The 19,414-nt window shown below is 49.2% G+C and overlaps 1 protein-coding gene across 1 annotated transcript in view; it reads left to right on the forward strand.

Annotated features, from left to right (window-relative positions):
* Positions 1–19,414, forward strand: part of IRAK2 (interleukin 1 receptor associated kinase 2) — a 66,229-nt gene that overhangs the window by 5,292 nt on the left and 41,523 nt on the right. The window contains exon 2 of the mRNA XM_021069319.1: positions 5,300–5,482. Coding sequence (XP_020924978.1) covers positions 5,300–5,482 — 183 coding nt within the window. The remainder of the gene's footprint in view (positions 1–5,299; positions 5,483–19,414) is intronic.

Below are 19,414 nucleotides of genomic sequence, written 5' to 3' on the forward strand. Positions count from 1 at the left end.
TCCTGAAATCAAGGCATCCACTGGCTGCCTTCCTTCTAGAAGCTCTAGGGGAGAATCCATTTCCTTGCCCTTACTGGCTTCTAGAGGCTTCCAGCATCTCCTCCTCCACTTTCAAAAACAGCAGCGTAGCATCTTCAGATGTCTGCTCTCCGACCTCTGCTTCTGTCCGCATCTCTTCTGAATTGGACACTCCTTCCTCCCTCTTATAAGGACCCTTGGCCTCACTCAGATAATCCAGGGTAGTCTCACCTCAAAACCCTTAACTCGGAGTTCCTGTCATGACTCAGCAGAAATGAATCTGACTAGTAACCATGAGGATGCAGCTTCAATCCCTAGCCTCTCTTATTGGGTTAAGGATCTAGCATTGCTGTGAGCTGTGGTGTAGGCTGGTGGTTACAGCTCTGATTTGACCCCTAGCCTGGGAACCTCCATATGCCACAGGTGTGGACCTAAAAAGACAAAAAAACAAACAAGCAAGCCAAAAAGAATCCTTAACCCAATGCTATCCACAAAGTTCCTTTTATCAAGTAAGGTACCACATTCGCAGGTTTGGGGTTGAGGACACTGATATCTTTGGGGGGCTATGGTCTTTCACTTCTCTGTGCGTATGTCACCTTGTCTGAGAGGCCTATCCTGCCCCCCTTTACTCTTGATCTCATCACCATGTTTTATCTCCTTCCCTCTTAATATGCTCTGACCATCCAAGCCACATCTGTGACCTACACCGCAACTCACAGCATTGCTGGTCCTTAACCCACGAGCAAGGCCAGGGATTGAACCCATGTCCTCATGGATACTAGTTGGGTTGCGCCACAACAGGAGCTCCAACCTTGCTTCTTAATTGTTTATGTCTGTCTCTCCTTGTAGAATGTAAGCACCACGAGGTCACAGACATCACCCTCTAGTTCACTCCTGTGTTCCCAGTGCCTAGGGCAGCACTTGGCTGGTGAGCAGACACTCAGGACCATTGGAGTGAATGAGGGGCTGAAGGATGTAGGGATGATGAGGACGCAGGATGGCTTGGGGCCTGCGGTTGGCCATCCCTCTGTGCTGGATCAGAGGTCATGGGCCCCCACTTAGCAGCGCCTTGCCAAGCCACAGCTATTTCTGGTTTCCTGTTCAGCGGAGCCAGTGATTGTGGTTGTCGTTCTTGTCCTAAAGAGTCTTTGGACCTCCATGAGTCATTTTAGATGAGATAATACCTCAGGGCTGATTGTGGTGGAGGGGAGTGGAGGTGGAAAAATCCATAAAGTGATTCAATCACACAGCCACAAGTATCCATACTTTTTTTTTTTTTTCACTTTTTTTTGGCTGCCCCGCAGTAAATAGAGTTCCTGGGCCAGGGATCAGATCTGAGCTGCAGTTGCCACCTAAACCACAGCTGTTGAGCTGCAGTTGAGACCTAAGCCAGATCTTTAACCCACTGTGCTGGGAAAGGGATTGAATTTGCCTCCCAGTGCTCACAAAATGCCGCCAATCCCATTTGGTGGTTAATGTGGCTGCCTCCTATTCATTTGTGGCTGCATTGTTCTTAGCCCTTGTGGGAAAACAGGCTTCTCACAGCTTTCTTACATCAGGTGTATTCCAAGGGGACTAGGGCAGGAGGGTTTCCTTTATTGGATGGCTCCCCATCTTGTTCTCTCATGCATGTGCCAACCTTTGTGCACAGCTCTGCTTTGTCCCTGCCTCGCTGTGTGACTTCAGGCAAGTGACTGCCTCTCTCTGAGCCTTTGGTTTTCTCATGTGTAAAATGGGGATGAGTTGATGAGAGGCTTAGGTGACAAGACGCTCTGCCCTTCCCTCAACCAGGAAAGAGTCTGGTTTAGTCCAGAAAAGGGGCCTTTCACCCGAGGGCAGATCATTTCAAGAGGCCGTGCTGTCTCCGCTCCAGGGGGCTTTAAAGATGGGCACGGTTTTTGACTATGTCCTTCAGGATTCAGGAACTCAGAACTCAAGTGATGGTCACCAGGTCGTGTTAACCACTGGGGATAAAGTAGGTTTTCACAGAGTGGAGATGGCTTAACAATTACAGCGGCCGTTTATATCACATACAGAGTAATCTATGCATAAAACTAATCTGACCCTTACCACAGCCTCTGAGGCAGGTGCTGTTGTTTTCGTCATTTGCAAATAAGGAAACTGAGGTCCAGGGAGAGGTGAGGGGCCTTCCACAGCACATAGCAAGGAAGTAGCAGAGAGAAGATTTGAACCCAGGCTTCAGAAACCAAAGTCTGGGCCCTGAACCACCCTTGTACCATCCTGCTGACACAAGCATGTGTTTTTATATCTATAGGAAAGTGTGGAAGTTCCCATTGTAGCTCAGTGGGTTAAGAACCCAATTAGTATCCATAACGATGTGGGTTTGATCCCTGGCCTCACTCAGTGGATTAAAGGATCTGGCATTGCTGTGAGCTGTGGTGTAGGTGGCTGACATGGCTCAGATCTGGTGTTGCTGTGGCTGTGGTGTAGGCCGGTGGTTACAGCTCTGATTTGACCCGTAGCCTGGGAACCTCCATATGCCACAGGTGTGGCCAGAAAGAGAAGGAAGGAAGGAAGAGAAAATCTTAGATTAGAAGCAAAAGGATAACTGGTGCTTTTCTGGATGTCTTCCAAGTGAGATGATCATGGGGACTTTCATTTTCTCCCATTTTCCAAATGTTCCATTATGACCAGGTATTTCTCTGTGTGTTGGGCAAAGAGCCATGGATTCAGCAGGGCCCTTGGCGGTGGCTTATCCCCCCCAAGATCCCCCTTCTCGTCTTCACCCTGTTTTAAGGGTCTAGTTAAATGCTGATAGGTCAACACCTTCAGAGATGTCACTTTCAGGGAGCTAAAACATTCACATTGCAAGTCACCTCTGAGTGTCCTTCCTGTTCCTGTGGCCTGTGAGGAAAGTGCAGCCCTCAGAAGTGAGGGGCGGGCTGGAGGTGGCCCTGGGCCCCTCTTCTTCCCATGACATCATGCCGCTGCTTCTGGAGTGGGAGGTGTGTGGGCGAACAGAGTTTTGCGTGCAGGGAGGGGTGGGAGGGAGGTGTTCCTTCCTCTTCCCTCCACTGTTTTCTCACTGCCAGTGGAAGCAGCCCCTGGCCCTGCTGACATCACTTCCCACTGACCAGGAATCAGGCCTGGGCTTTCCAGTGACTAAAGTTGCAACTCAAGAACTTTCCATCCCTAACAGGACACTTCTCTCTGCAGGGGGTGGTCACAACCGTCCGTATTCCTCCAGAGGGACAGGGTTGTGTAACACAATCGTGTTACTCCCTTGCTCTGAGGTCTTCCATGGTGCCCTGGTGTCCTTGGCCCTTAGGATCAGGTTTGAACTCTGTAGCCCGGCATTCGGGCCCCTTCGTTATGTGGTCCTGGGCTTCATCTCTTCCCCACTCTGTTCACTTGTGTTTGTGTTTTTCAAACAGAATAGCTCCGTGGGCTGTATTGCTAGAGCTTGTCACAGGCCTGGAGCTCAGTAATATTTTGTTGAATGAATGTGTGACTTGGTGTTCACCTAGATATCTGCTCTGTGATTTCTGAAATCTGGAACTGAAGTGTGATTATTTTAGTCCTAGTTGTTTTTTTTAAAATGCATCTCTTACTTCAGGAAACCCAGCAGAATACCATGTGACCATTCAGAATGCCATTTGTAAAGAGCTTGTACCAGCCTAGAAAATGCTTATGGTAAAATGTTATAATTATAATAAGAGCTAGATGCACAATCCTACTTGCAGTCGGGCAACAACTGTACCTAGAACCACAGCTCTATGTGTTGGGGGAGCGTTTTGGAAAGGGAAAGTACACTAGTGGGATGTTGGGTAGTTTATTAGCTTTTTTCCCCTGTGTTTTCCCAAGTTTTCTTTAGTGAACAACCATTAATTTTATCATGAAAAGTGATAAGAAGAGGGGCATTAGGAGTTCCTGTCATGCCTCAGTGGTAATGAACCCAACTAGTATCTCTGGCCTCGATCAGTGGTGTTGCCTTGAGCTGTGGTGTAGGTTGCAGACGCAGCTTGGATCTGGCATTGCTGTGGCTGTAGCTGTGGCTGGCAGAAACAGCTCTGATTAGACCCCTAGCCTGGGAACCTCCATATGCCGCCCGTGTAGACCTAAAAAGACAAAAGAAAGAGAAGAAAAAAAGTGCATTAGTTTTAATATTGCCAGTGGTAGCCCTCTGTACAGTGCTTCGGAACTGGCAAAATGCTTTTATTTTATTTAATTTATTTTAGTTTTAGTTTTTGGCTGCACCCTTGCCATGTGGAAGTTCCCTGGGCCAGGGATTGAACCTGTGCCACAGCAGTGACAATGCTGGATCCTTAACCCACTGACCCACCAGGGAACTCCAGCGAAGTGCTTTTATTTATTTATGTATTTATTTATCTTTTTAGGCCCGCACTCATGGCATATGGAAGTTTCCAGGCTAGGGGTCGAATCGGAGCTACAGCTGCCAGCCTATGCCACGGCCACAGCAACACAGGATCTGAACCATGTCTGCGACCTACACCACAGCTCACAGCAACACCTGATCCTTAACCCACTGAGTGAGGCCAGGCATCAAACCTGCATCCTCATGGATACTAGTCAGATTTGTTTCCACCGCACCACAGCAGGCATTCCCAGCAAAGTGCTTTTAGATCTGCGGCTCTCTCTTACTCCTTATAACAGTTCTGTGAGGACGGTGGGCCATGGATTCCTTCCTGTCTTCCTTGAGCTCCCCCTGCCAGGGCTGGAACTTAGGGTGAGGGCAATATTTAAGGAGGCCGCTCCTCTCTGGCTGCTGTGAGTGCAGGATCCGCCCTGAGAGGGAGCACCTCCTTGCCTCAGCTCCGTCCTGGCCCTGCCCCCACTCTGTGCCAGGCACTCTTCTTTGTTCTGGAATCTAACAGTGAACAGAACAGATAAAACTTTCTGCCTACATGGGGTTCTGTGCTGGAAGGGAAGGCAGGCAAAGTTCTTTTACCCCTGTTACAACTGAGGAAACCGAGGCTCCCATCCCACTGAGGAAGTGACTTGCCCAAAGCAAATAACTCGCTAAAACACGAAGTCCTGACCCTCTTGTTCAGGTCTTTCTCCTAAGTCTTGTCTGGCAACCAAGTTGATATTTATGTTCAAATATGAGCATTCTGGACCTCCCAGGTATTGAATGGAATCAGCATTATGACCTGGGCTGCCTGTGGACCACACCTCACAGTGGAATTTCAGGTTGGTGGGGGCAGGCAGCTCTGTGATGGACAAAGCTAGGTTAGGATAGTGACCTCTGGTGGAGGGCTGCCCTTCCGACCCTAAGCAGACACTCTCACTTGCCTTCCAGCTTCCTATGTGATCACAGACCTGACCCAGCTACGGAAGATCAAGTCGATGGAGCGGGCGCAGGGCGTGAGCATCACTCGGGAGCTGCTGTGGTGGTGGGGCATGCGGCAGGCCACCGTCCAGCAACTGCTGGACCTCCTGTGCCACCTGGAGCTCTACCGTGCTGCCCAGATCATCCTGAACTGTGAGTGACCAAGGTCCCCTTTGTAGCCGGCCCCCAGTGTGTTTCAGCATGAGCTGCCTTCTCTGGCCTTAAACGCTCTTTTATCTTAAAAAAAATTGAGTGGAGGAGTTCCCATCTTGGCTCAGCAGTAATGAAGCTGACTAGTGTCCATGAGGACACGGGTTTGATCCCTGGCCTTACTCAGTGAGTTGAGGATCTGGCATTGCTGTGAGCTGCAATGTAGGTTGCAGACATGGCTCAGATCCCCCATTGCTGTGGCTCTGGTATAGGCCACTAGCTGCAGCTCCCGATTTGATCCCTATGTGGGAAATTCCATGTGCTTCAGGTGCAGCCCTAAAAAGACCGAAAAAAATTTTTTGAATGAAAGAGTGTATATCCAAATAAGAAATAAGTAACAGTGGCTACCCCTGGGGAGAGGAATTGGGCGGCCAAGAAACAAGGTGGTAGAGAGAGACTTTACTCTTAAGTCATTTTGCGTGTTTAAAATTTTGGTTCTGGGAGTTCCCGTTGTGGCTCAGTGAAGACAAATCTGACTAGTATCCATGAGGATGGGGGTTTGATCCCTGGCCTCGCTCAGTGGGTTGGCGACCTGGGGTTGCTGTGAGCTGAGGTGTGGGTCACAGACGTGGCTTGGATCCCACATTGCTGTGGCTGTGATGCAGGCTGGCAGCTGCAGCTCCAATTCGACCCCTACCCTGGGAACTTCCATATGCTGCGGGTGTGGCCCTAAAAAGTGAGAAAAAAAATTGGTTCTGTTTCAAAAATTAAAAAAATTAAAATGTTGAAGTAGTTATAACATAAAAATTCAAGAAAATCTATTGTGAAAATTATTCATGTCCTCATCCTGTTTCCCAGTTTTGTATCCCAAGAGGTAACCACTGTTAACAATTTCTTGTCTATCTTCCTAGAAATTTTCTAGCCACAGGCCAGTGAGTGTTGGTGTCTATAATGCTTTTTAATACAGACAGTAGCTACCACACTAGGCTGTTTGGCTACACTCTTTATTTTCACCTAGTGGTCTGTTTTGCAGATTGTTTCATATTAGGACATTCTTTCAACAACTGCATGGTGCTCCTCTGACAAATATACCATGATTTATTTATTTCAGCCCCATTGGTAGATGTTTAGGTTCTTTCTAGCAGTTGCCTTCTGTGTGCAGTGTTGTGATGTGTACCCATTTGCCCACATGGGAATCCAGCTGCGGGATGATTTTCCCAGTATTGGAATGACTGAGTTGAAGGTTCGCGTATTATAAGTTTTGATTGCTGTCCATATCTGAATTACCAAATTGTCCTCCTACAAGAGTATATGACCATGGCGGGAACATATTTAGCAGGTAATAAATAATATCTCCCTACCTTGAAGGTTGGCTGTGAAATTGGAGTAAATTATGTCAAGTGCCTAGTGTTCAGCCAGTGCTCAGCAGAGGCCAGAGGATGCACCTACCATCTGCATGTCCCTAAAGAGACCCCCGTTCAGTGTGGGGCAGTAAGCCTGGCTTCTCACAGGTCCTTCCTGAGCCCTTGGCCAGTGCCTGGTGCTGTCCAAGGTGCTGGAATACAGGTGGGCAAAGCAATGGGTCCTCTGCCCTCATGAGAGCAGAGTCAGGAGGAGACAGGAAAACAAGTAAAAATAATGCAATGGAGGGGCCAGGTAGGGGAGCCTCCTAGGATACAGTGGTCAGGGAAGGCCAGTCCGAGGAGATGGTTAGAGGAGTGGAAAGAAGACAGCCAGGTGAAGAGTTGGAGTAAGAGAGCCCGGGGAGAGGGAACAGCTTGTGCAAAGGCCCTGGGGTGTTGAAGGAACTAGCATAAATCTGGTGTGGTAGGTAGAGAGCAGGGCATTCAGAGGCCCAGAGGCCTATGGGAGACCGTATGGGCCCTGGAGTTGTTCCTGAGCTGGGAATGACCTGGCTGAACCAATAGACCCCAGTTCAGCACTTTCCTGACTGTACCTTAGGCCTTCTGGAATCAGGGAAGGCTTCCAGGAGGAGGGATGGGGGCTTAGAGACCACCACCCTCAGAGCTAAATCAGGGGACATCAGGCTGGCCTTGCAGGTGGGGACCTGTTCAGCCTGCATGGCACACTGGTTGGTCTGACTAAGGTCTGTTCTGTGTAGCTGCATGCAGACCCTGGCTTGTCTTCCTTCTCAGAGCCTGGCACATGGTAGACTGTGAGACTTGATTATAGGGGGATGTGCCTTCAAAAATATTACATTTTTTTGGAGTTTTCACCGTGGCTTAGCGGGAATGAATCTGACTAGTATCCATGAGGATGGAGGTTTGGTCCCTGGCCTCAGTCAGTAGGTTAAGGATCCGGTGTTGCCATGAGCTGTGGTGTAGGTCACAGATATGGCTCGAATCTGGTGTTGCTGTGGCTATGGCTGTGGTGCAGGCCAGTGACTACAGCTCCAATTCAACCCATAGTCTGGGCACCTACGTATGCTGCAGGTGCAGCCCTAAAAAGACAAAAAAAAAAAAATTACTTTTTTTTTTTTTTATGGTTGCACCCGCAGCATGTGGAAGTTTCCAGTCTAGGGATTGAAATTTGTGCCCACCCAAGGAGGAGAGAGAGGGAGAGGGAGGGAGGGAGGGAGCATGAGACAGGGAGAGAGTGAGGCAGGCGTGGAGAGAGGGAGCTACAGAAGGAGAGTGGGAAGCCCACTGGGTCAGGTGTGGTCAGAGTGGAGGGGCCAGACCTCCCGCCCAAGCCACTTTGGGGAGGGTCATGCTGGTTTTGCCCCTGGGGATTGAGACACAGGCCTCTCGATGCACACACTAGCTTGCCATTGACGTCAGAACCTGGCTGTTGACTAATCTTGAACATATTCTTAACGATTTGGAGTCAGCACACAGCACAGTGCCACATTCAAAGAAACACACTCATCTCAGGGTGACACTCAACATGAAGCTGATGCTGTGCTGGGCACGTTTGAGCTGCGAGCCTGACTTCTCCCTGAAGTCCCTGGAGGTGTGTGCTCTAAGAAGCTCCTTCTTCCAGGGACACTGAGGTCAGGAAGTCCTCAGAGCCTCCCCTGCAGGGCACAGGTCTGATGTGGAGACGGAGGTCACACTCGGGTGGATCAGAGCTCTCATTCTTAGCTTTTCTCATGGGAACTTCACTGAACGCAGTGTTGGGGCTTCCAAGAAACAGTGATATTTGTCCGTCAGCCTCTCTTCTTAGAACTTTACCCAGTTTCCTGCTTTCCCAGTCCACCGCCTCTAACCTCTCAGGGCCTCAGGAGTCAGCCTCTGTTCCCCAAACTTCTTTTCTCCACCGCTTAGTCTTGCTAACTAAAATTGCTCTAAAAGCCTGTCTCCACAAGCACATCTTCTGCTTTGGGAGTTTGGCTGTGTGTTCACTATTGCTTTCGATCCTCAGGCAAGACACTTCCTCTTTCTGTAAATTAGGGGTTTTTGGGTTTTGCTGTTTTGCTTGTTTATTATTATTATTTTTTCATTAGGAAAAAAAAAGTGCCATAAATCTTGGTCACTTTTTGGAAGTGACTGTAGAAGGCATGTGTGAAGCATTTAGGTTTCTGTTACTCCAACTGGTCAGTTTTCCCTTCCTAATTGTAACTTTAATTAAACCTAATTTGCATGTACTTGCTGAGGATTTTTTTTTTTTTTTTTTGGATGTCTGATGGCCTATGGAGTTCCCAGGCCAGGGATCAGATCCGAGCTGCAGTTGCAACCTACGCCACAGGCCACAGTTGTGGCAAAGGTAACTCTGGATCCTTTAAAACACTGTGCCCAGCTGGGGGTCAAACCTGGATCCTAGTGTTCCAGAGATGCCACCGATCCCATTGTGCCCAAGCAGGAACTCCCTGAAGATTTTTTTTTTTTTTTGTCTTTTTGTCTTTTCTAGGGCTGCACCCATGGCATACGGAGGTTCCTAGGCTAGGGGACGAATCGGAGCTGTAGCCCATGGCCTATGCCACAGCCACAGCAATGTGGGATCCGAGTTGTGTCTGCAACCTACACCACAGCTCACAGCAAGGCCGGATTCTTAACCCACTGAGCAAGGCCAGGGATCAAACTCACAACCTCATGGTTCCTAGTCGGATTCGTTAACCACTGAGCCACGACGGGAACTCCTGAAGATTTTTAATGAACTTGCTCAGGTGCCCCCAGCAGTTTGAGAACCTGAGTTTAGACCACCCCTTCTTAAAGAGCTTTAAGAATAGATTTAAATAAAACAGTGCTTGAAAACCACAGTCACCAAAAAGTCCTAGATAAAAAGTGATGTCCTCAGAGACTTATGGCTCCAGGAAATATATTTGCATTTAGCAGAGGCCTTCTGAAGGTTGTGTCTGAACTGAAAGGTGGTATGTAGGGTCCACTGGTGGCCACATGTGTGTCCAGTCTCTTGAAATCATGTCCTGTGGGGGCTGCTAACTCTTGTGTAAAGAGTTGGGTCTGTGGGCCTCTGTTCCTTGATATTTCCTCAGCCTTAATTGCTGAGACCATTGTTACTCAGTGGTCAAACATTAAGTGTTATAAGAATTAGAATAAATTAGTACAGAGGGCTTACCCTTCTTTCCTCTGGCAGATCTGCTTGCCAGGGTCAACCCTTTTTACTCTTTCAGCTATTTCGTGGTCCTGTATTAGCATCCACGGTTCAGTGCTGTCACTAAGGGCAGACTACAGTGACTTCAGTAAGACAGATGTTAATATCTCTCTCCTGTGACAATCCAAGCTGCCTGCAGCTGACAGAGCAGCTCCCCAGTGCCAAGGACCAGGTTCTTTCTTTTTCATTGCCCTGCCCTCTGGGACACCTGGCTGCCACCTCACACCTGAGATGGCTGCTCTGTGCCTCCACAGATACCTGCCAGCTGACAAGAAGGGTAGGGTCCCTTGGAGTTCCTGCTGTGGTGCAATGGATCAGCAGCATCTCCATAGCACCAGGATTCAGGTTTGATCCCTGGCCTGGCACACTGGTTTAAAGGATCAGGTGTTGCTGCAGCTGTGGCGTAGGTTGCAACTGCGGCTCAGATCTAATCTAATTCCAAATTCTGCAGGGACAGCCAAAAAAAAAAAAAAAAAAAAAAAAGAAAGAAGAAGAAGAAGGGCAGGGTCCTTTGGAAGTTGCAACCTAATTTCCCTTCACAAATCATTGGCCAGGACTGGTCACTTGATCACACCTAGTTGCAAGGGAGGCTGGGAAATGTAGTCTCTAGCTGGGGGCTGTGTGCACAACTAAACCTATGTTACTCTAGAAGAAGAGAGGATACATGGGGGAGGGACTGCAGTCTTCCTACTGTTCTCCTCTCTAGGTTACCCTTCTTCCTACACACAAAACATGCTCAGCCTTTCCCCAGTGGAGTTAGCTGGAGGCCCAAGCAGTTACGTCCTTCAGCTCAGGGCCCAGGATCTTGGGTGTCAGCCCCTGGTGATCTGGTACCTTACCATCAAAGACAAGTTATCCGCTCCCTTCCCCTAATACACCCAAAACTCAATGGTCAGCGCAAACACGGAGGGACAATCAGAACTCCCATTTGAAATGAGAAACATGTTGCAGTACTTGTCCGTAGCAGTAGGCAAATCTGGCTGAGCGGCTGTGGTAGAGGTTCCTTTGCTTGGTCTATCTGGCAGTCCCTTGTTCTCAGCTTACCAGTGATGCTCAGAGTGTATTCCTCAGATTCTAAGTATCAGCATCCCTTGGGGACTTGTTATAAATGCAGGCTCTTGGGCCTTACCTCAGCCGCTGATTCAGAAACTCCATAGGTGTGGACTCGAGTCTCCCTGTAGGAGACTTGGTTGCAGATAAAGGTTTAGGAACCTCTGCTCCTGCACCTGGTTCTCTGATCTTTGGCTCTGTCTTGGAGGTGGGGTAGGCTTTGGGAGCGGTTCCCTGTTCTCTTCCCATTAGAAGTGGGAACTGGGGAGGCTGCCCTGATGGGGGGTGTTACATGGCTTTCATAGCTGGCCTTCCTGTGAATGGATTTGGGGGAACAGGTTTGGGGGCCTGAGAGGAACTATGAGGTCAGATAATGGCCAGCTTCTGTCACACCAGGCCTATGGTTTCTTTGGAAGTACAGTTCTCTCAAAATTTTAGAAGCTTCTGGTCTCTCAGCTTCTGATCAGTGGTTTTTTTTTTGTTGTTGTTGTTTTGTTTTTGCTTTTTAGGGCCTCATGTGCAGCTTATGGAGGTTCCCAGGCTAGGTGTCAAATCAGAGCTATAGCTGCTGGCCATAGCCACAGCAACACTGGATCCTTAACCACTGAGCGAGGCCAGGGATCGAACCTGCAACCTCATGGTTCCTAGTTGGTTTTGTTTCTGCTGTGCCAGGATGGGAACTTCCCATTTTTGTAACTTTTAATGACTGTCATTACCTGTCTAGTTCTTTCTCCGTCCATTCTAGGCAGTACCTCTTGATGCTTCACTTTGTAAGGTGAAGACGTTACCTTGCCCTTTCTTACCCTCCCTCTCCCCCTGCTCCTCCCAGCTTCTGGCAAAGACTGGTCATAAAGTAGTCTTCCACGGATGTTGTCACATCTCCAGTCTCTTCTGAGCCCATGGGGAAGAGCTGCATCTTAGATGAAGCCCCAGCCTCTGGGTCAGGGCAGGAAGAGCAACACTGCCTTTGCGTCCTTATTGAAAAATGTCTTTTGTGATGGGGAAAGTACTGTGTGCATGGGATGCCCGCAGGGTTAGTCATAGTGTAGAGTAGCATTTCCCAAACCACAAGCTCCCGATGTGTAGATGTGTATATGGCAAGTTACTCCCTACCAACAAAGGGGTCATGGGAGTTCCCGTCATGGCGCAGTGGTTAATCAATCCGACTAGGAACAATGAGGTTGCAGGTTCAATCCCTGGCCTTGCTCAATGGGTTATGGATCCAGTGTTGCCGTGAGCTGTGGGTCGCAGATGCAGCTCAGATCTGGCGTTGCTGTGGCTGTTGTGTAGGCCAGTGGCTACAGCTCTGATTAGACCCCAAGCCTGGGAACCTCCATATGCCACGGGAGCGGCCCTAGAAAAGGCAAAAAGACAAAAAAAAAAAAAAAAAAAGGCAAAAACAACCAAAAAGCAAAACAAAGGGGTCATGAACAACCAGCTTGGGAAATCTGTTTTATCAGTGCCCCCTATCTTTGGAGATTTCCAGTGCACACCAGCCTATTAAGGCTCTGATAAATTCTGTAGCAACCTATTTAGGCTAGTGTTTTCCATTTATATTTGGCCCCTTTTCACCTGATACTCATAATAGTCCCTTGGAACAAGTACAGTGTGAGAATCACTGCTCTGGTAAATGGTGGCTGTGGTCAAATTGCTGGGCACCCCAGGGGATCCTCATGTTGGAGGGTCAGGCCAGCATTCAGAAGAGTCTGACAGAGTTCCTGTTGTGGCTCAGTGGGTTAAGAATCCGACATAATATCTGTGAGGATGCAGGTTCAACCCCTGGCTTTGCTTAGTGAGTTAAGGATCTGGTGTTGCTGCAAGCTGTGGCATAGGTCACAGATGCAGCTCAGATCTGGTGTTGCTTTGGCTGTGGTGTAGGCTGGAAGCTGTAGCTCTGATTCGACTCCTAGCCTGGGAACTTCCACATGCTGCAGGTGGTAGCTGTAAAAAAAGAAAAAAGAAAAAAGAAAAAGAAAAAAAAAAGAAGCCTGGCCCTGGGGGCTGGGGCCAGCCATCACCCAGCAGCTTCAAACATGAGAGTCCTACTCTTGAGGGGGCCTTTTCCCAACCACCAGGCTTAGGGAGAGGACTGTGAGCTGGGCCCCAGAGTCTAGTGCTGGTCTCAGGGACCAAATCAATGCAGAGGCCTAGGTATCAGAGCTGTGGCTTCTGCCAAAGGCAGGTTGGCTGGCGTCACTGCTGAGCTCCAGCATTGATTAAATGACACTCAGGCAGGCTGGGGAGCTGATCCTGTCACTGGTGGGGATCTGATGGCTGTAACTCTGAGGATGGAGGTTGGAAGCCAAGAGCACCTGACCCATGAGGTGAAACTCTCCCTTGCTCCTCTCCATGGGGAGTCAGAGACGTAGACTCTGGATGAGTCAATAGTGAACTAACACATATTATCAAATGCCCAGTGTGTGTTGAGTGCTGGGGACACAGCAGTGGAAATACAGACAAGGTCTCCAACCTTGAGGAGCTTGCAGTTTTGCTGTTAAGGATGATGACATAGGGAGTTCCCATCCTGGCTCAGGGGTTAACAAACCTGGCTACCATCCATGAGGTTGCGGGTTCGATCCCTGGCCTCGCTCAGTGGGTTAAGGATCCGGTGTTGCCGTCAGCTGTGGTGTGGGTCGAAGATGCATCTCGGATCTGGCGTTGCTGTGGCTGTGACTCTGGCCAGTAGCTGCAGCTCCAATTCAACCCCTAGCCTGGGAACCTCCATATGCCGTGAGTGTGACCCTAAGAAGACAAAAGACCAAAAAAAAAAAGGGGGGGGGAGGATGATGACATAGAGACCTGTGCCCAACTGCAGAGGGAGTGCTGGAAGGAGAAGCATAGGTAGGGCTGGTTATTAGGTAGAAGAGTGGGAAAGGGGATGGTTTGATCTCATCTGGGGACGTTTTCCTGAGGAACTTAAACTTGAGCCTCCATCCAAAGGCTGGCTGGGCCAACTCAGGTGGGTGACCATGCAGGCATTTCCAGGCAGAGGGTACAGCGTGTGCAAAGCCCTGGTGGTAGGAAGAGCGATGCTTGAGGACCCATAGGGAGCATGGAGGCCTCAGCTAGAGGACAAGGTGGGTATAGTGGGCTGGGGAGAGGTGGGACCAGTTTCCTCCTTCCCAACCCCCCTCCCAGGCTAGGGGTCAAATTGGAACTGGGCTACACCACAGCCATGGCAATGCCAGACCCGAGCCGCATCTGTGACTTACACCACGACTCATGGCAATGCTGGATTCTTAACCCACTGAGCGAGGCCAGGATTGAACCCAAGTTCTAATGAGTCCTAGTCAGGTTCATTACCGCTGAACCCCTGCAGGAACTCCAGGTCTGCTTTCATCAAGAATGAGGGAGAGATTCTAGAGGGTTCTGCCAAGGAGAACCCCCATTGTTCTGGCCACAGTGGGGAATGGGGTTTGTGAGTTTCCGGTGTCAGCTGCCTAGGACAGCAGGAAGCTTCTGGAACCTGAAGGGACTCCAAGGGAGGTGACCAAGGTTTCATTTTCCTCTCACTATTACCATCTTCCCGAGAGTTTTCTTTCAAGTTTCCCAGTTTTCACACTGTCTCTTCTGGATTGTGCAACCTTCGCAGTTTCTAACTCTTGGTTTGGTGTCTCAGCCAGTCATTTTCTTCCTGCAATCAGGCTTTTACTGAGTGGGGAATTTTTGTCTCCTGCCTAAAGTGAAATGAAAGTGAATAAACTCTTTCTCTCCCAAAGAGGTGCCATTTTATTTTATTCATTTTATTTTATTTTTCGTCTTTTTAGGGCCACACCAGTGGCATATGGAGGTTCCCAGGCTAGGGGTCAAACTGGAGCTGTAGCCGCCGGCCTACACCACAGCCACAGCAACAGCAGATCCAAGCCACCTCTGCGACCTACATCACAGCTCACGGCAACACCGGATCCTTAACCCACTGAGCAAGGCCAGGAATCGAACCTGGGATTGATGGATCACTGAGCAAGTCAGTCATCCATCCTGACTCGTGGATGCTAGTCAGATTTCTTTGCACTGAGCAATGATGGGAACTTCAAGGTGCCATTTTATAGATGAGGAAACTGAGGTGCGGGGATTAAGCAATGCCCCCAAAGCCACACGGTCAGTAAGCAATGGGCTGGGAAGGGAGGCCGGTCTGCTTGACCTAATTACTCTACTCGTGTGTGTGTGTGTGTGTGTGTGTGTGTGTGTGTGTGGTGGGGGGGGGGGGGTGTCCACTTGGCAGATGGAGTCTCATTTACCCCCAGAAAAAAAGGTGTAGAATAGGTGTAGATATTGCCCTTTATGCTTTTCTTGGAAACAGGGAAGCTTCAGAATGTAAGCCATGTAAGGCTCTTCTACATCCTTGCTGTGTGGTTCATGGTGGTCTCCTGACTCACATTCCACTGCAGAAAATCGAGGCTTTAATCACTGTAGGTTTCTTGGGAGTTAACGTGAGGCTAGACAGGGGTGTGTGTGCAGGGCCTCTAAACCAGCCCCCAGTTTTTCAGGGGTGGAGAAGGAGCTGGAGGCAGAGGAGCTGTGGTTTATCGAACTCTTGCTCTGTGCTACACTGTTATAAGCAGCTCCCCTGGGCTACATGCTTTGTTTTTGTTTGTTTGTTTTGGTTTGGTTTTTTTGGGCCACACCACTAAATATGGAAGTGCCCTGGGCCAGGAGTTGAATCTGAGCTGCAGCGACACCGAATCCTTAACCTGCTGCACCACTGTGGAAACTCCTGGGCTTTGGACACATACTAAGGTTATTCATTAATCAGGATACATTAGATTACGTTGCAGTCACAGATAAACCCTGAAATCTTAGTTGTTCAACACAGCCATGATTGATTTCTCAAAAGCCAGTGCTGCCCCCTGCATTTTGCTCTTTTTTTTTTTTTTTTTTTTTTTTAGGGCCACACCCGCGGACATATGGAGGTTCCCAGGTTAGGGGTCTAATCGGAGCTACAGCTGCCAGCCTACACCACAGCTACGCAACACCAGATCCTTAACCCACTGAGCGAGGCCAGGGATCAAACCTCCAACCTCATGGTTCCTAGTTGGTTTCATTTCCACTGCACCACGAAGGGAACGCTGCCCTTTGTGTTTTGCACTTGGCCGGGTCATCTGGAACACACAGCTTCCAGGGTCACTGTTGCAGGGGAAGAGAGGGATGGAGGAGGCTTGGTTGCTTTTAATTGTTTTGTCCGTGAAGTGACAGTAGCTTTTCCATCACTGGCCAGGGAGTTCCTGTCGTGGCTCAGCAGTAACAAACCCAACTAGTATCCATGAGGATATGGGTTCGATTCCTGGCCTCGCTCAGTGGGTTAAGGATCTGGTGTTGCCATGAGCTGTGGTTTAGGTCGAAGACTTGGCTCCAATCCTGCGTTGCTGTGGCTGTGGTGTAGGCTGGCAGCTGTACCTCTGATTGGACTCCTAGCCTGGGAACTTCTATATGCCGTAAGCACGGCCCTAAAAAGCCAAAAAAAAAAAAAAAATCCATTGGCCAGAACAAGTCACATGGTCCCAACTAATTGCAAGGGAGGCTTGGGTCTGAGAGGGAGCATATGACTATTTGGTTAGTACTGTGTCAACCATAGGTAACCTTAGTTCAGAGGGGTTTATGGTAAAGTCCTACCTAATCATGGCCTTCGGGGTCTCACATGATCTTAACCCTTGCCCAGCTCTTTCACTTCATCTCTGCTATTTCCTCTCCCCACCTCTTCTTTCAACTCAGCCACTAGGGTTGTCCTTTATTTGATGAGATGCACCAAGCTGTTTTCTGCCTCCGCACCTTTGCATAGACTATTCCTTCTCCCTAGGATGCTGGTCTCTCCCCAACTCCCTTGAATTTTTCCCTTAGCTCATCCTTCTCATTTTTGGGGTCTTTGCTTAAATGGCACCTGTCCACAGAAGCCTGCCTTGAGCACCCCATGGAAGTAAGTGTCAGGTAGCCCTACTTCTCTCCAGTTTGTTTTCTTCACAGAACTCCTCCTAGTTTATAATGAGATATCTTTTAACTCTCTTATTTTTATTTTTTTATTTTATTTTATTTTTTGTCTTTTTGCTATTTTTTGGGCTGCTCCCGCGGCATATGGAGGTTCCCAGGCTAGGGGTCTAATCGGAGCTGTAGTCTCCGGCCTACGCCAGAGCCACAGCAACGTGGGATCCGAGCCACGTCTGCAACCTACACCACAGCTCACGGCAATGCCGGATCTTTAACCCACTGAGCAAGGCAGGGACCGAACCTGCAACCTCATTGTTCCTAGTCGGATTCGTTAACCACTGCGCCACGACGGGAACTCCTCTTTTAACTCTCTTAAAGTCAGGAGGATGTGAGTTTTGACAATGGTTAGCATCCCCAGTCCCTAACCCAATGAGTAAATGAATGGGGATGGTGAGTCATTTCAGTAGCTGGTGAGCAGGTGCAATGGAGGAGCAGAGATAAGGTGATTAGGAAGAGAGGGCACGTCCCCAGACTTGCCTATCTTTGTGTCTGGCTTGAGTTGGGAGTTTTGAGTGGTGTGTGTGTGTACTTGGGACGCCCAGGAGGATTGAACTCAGGGACTGGGAGGTAAAGGAAAAGGAAAAGAGAGGGCCTGGAAAGTTCTGTTTATCCTTGATTTGACCAGCCAGCACCTGAGTTCTTTGGTTAGGGCAGAATTACTTTCATTTGCTCTAGGAAGAGTCTATTTCAGCCACATGAGTCAGAATGAATGGAAAGAATAGAAACAAAGATGTAAATATTACGTGGCTGTTTAACTTGAGGGCTGTGAAGGGTGGGGGGGATTCCAGAGTGTGCTCACCAAGGAAAGACCTTGCCAGCAGCTAGAGTTCCCTCTGATCGGGCGCTTGGCTCTAGATGTGCCACTGTTTAAATGTTCCCAGGTGGCCTCTGCCAAGGGCCCAGCATGCATAAGCCTTTCACCCAAAGGAAGTGGGGTGTGAATAAGCAAAATAGAAATAAGAGGGTGAGGAGTTTCCTGGTAGCTCAGCAGGTTAAGGATCCAGCATTGTTACTGCTGTGGTATAGGTTCTATCCCTGGCCCAGGAACTTTTGCATGCTGTGGGCATGGCTAGAAAAAAAAAAAAAGAAAAGAAAGAAGAGAACAATTTCAGGTTTCACTTAACTGCAGTATAAAACAGAAATAGCAACTGGGCCTTCTCTCCAGAGCTGTCACCTAAGTTCAATGGGCCGCATGTATGGGAAAGCACATAAGACAGAAAAAGCCTGACCTAGACTTGGGTGATGATAATAACAAGTGTAAATAACTGTTGAGCACTTACTTATTTCATCCCCATGGCAACTCCTGGGGTAGAGGGTACAGTTCCTGTTCCACTTTGTTGGATGAGACTTGGGGAGGGTCCCTTGTCTATGAGCTTGGCTGCGGCATGCACTGTGGGCTGGATGCTGAGAGTTCATCCTTGGGCTCCATGGCACACGTGATTCATGCTCAATGGAGAGAGTAGGATATCCTGGAGTTCCCCCTGTGACAGCGCCTTGGGATGAATTTTTGATCCCTGGCCAGGTGGCGTTGCCACAGCTACAGCTTAGGTTGTGACTGTGGCTTGAATCTGATCCCTGGTTCAGAAACTCCATATGCTGTGGGGTTGCCAAAAAAGAAAAAGAGAGAGAAAGAGAGTGGCATCCTGAAATACAAAGCAGAGAGAAAAAGGAATTGTGTTGTCATCCCCTGGGAACCCTGGAGAAGCACAGAGAAACTCTTCTGCCCCCCTTCCTCTTCCCCCTGGTGCCAGAAACTCTACCCTCATCACTCTGGGTTAAGCCAGTGCTTCTCAGCCTCACCTGGGGAACTCATGAAACCATCCAGACTCTGACTTAATTGTTCTGAGAACCAGGACCTCAGCCCTCAGGCGACACCTCCTCCCATCCCCAGGATCCCCAGGGAGAACCTCCAGCTGCCTGCCATCCTGTGTGTGACCAGGCTGGCTGCCAGCCGCACAGCGGGCAGAAGCAGGTCATGCTTCCCTCTTGGGCTCCTGTACTGCTCGGCCCCACTGCCACTGCACCTTCAAGGCCCTGCCACTGCCTACTGAGGATCATGTGTCCATTAGAGGGTTGAGCAGGGAGAGAGGACAGAGGTCAGGGGATGAGCACACTACAGTTTGTGTCCTGCCCCTGGCCTTGGCACAGATGCTTTCCAGATCTTGGCCCACTGAGTCAAGGGACAGTCCTGGGACAGAAGAGTTAATCTGACCCCACAGAAATTGCAAAGGAAGCTCAGAGAATTAAGAAATCTGCCCTCGGGTGCACAGCCAGGCCTTAGAGAGGCCGGCTCCGCAAACAGTTGCTTTCCCACATTTACTCTCGCTTCTGCTC

Source organism: Sus scrofa, chromosome 13, assembly GCF_000003025.6.
Source record: "Sus scrofa isolate TJ Tabasco breed Duroc chromosome 13, Sscrofa11.1, whole genome shotgun sequence".
Lineage (NCBI taxonomy): Eukaryota > Metazoa > Chordata > Mammalia > Artiodactyla > Suidae > Sus > Sus scrofa.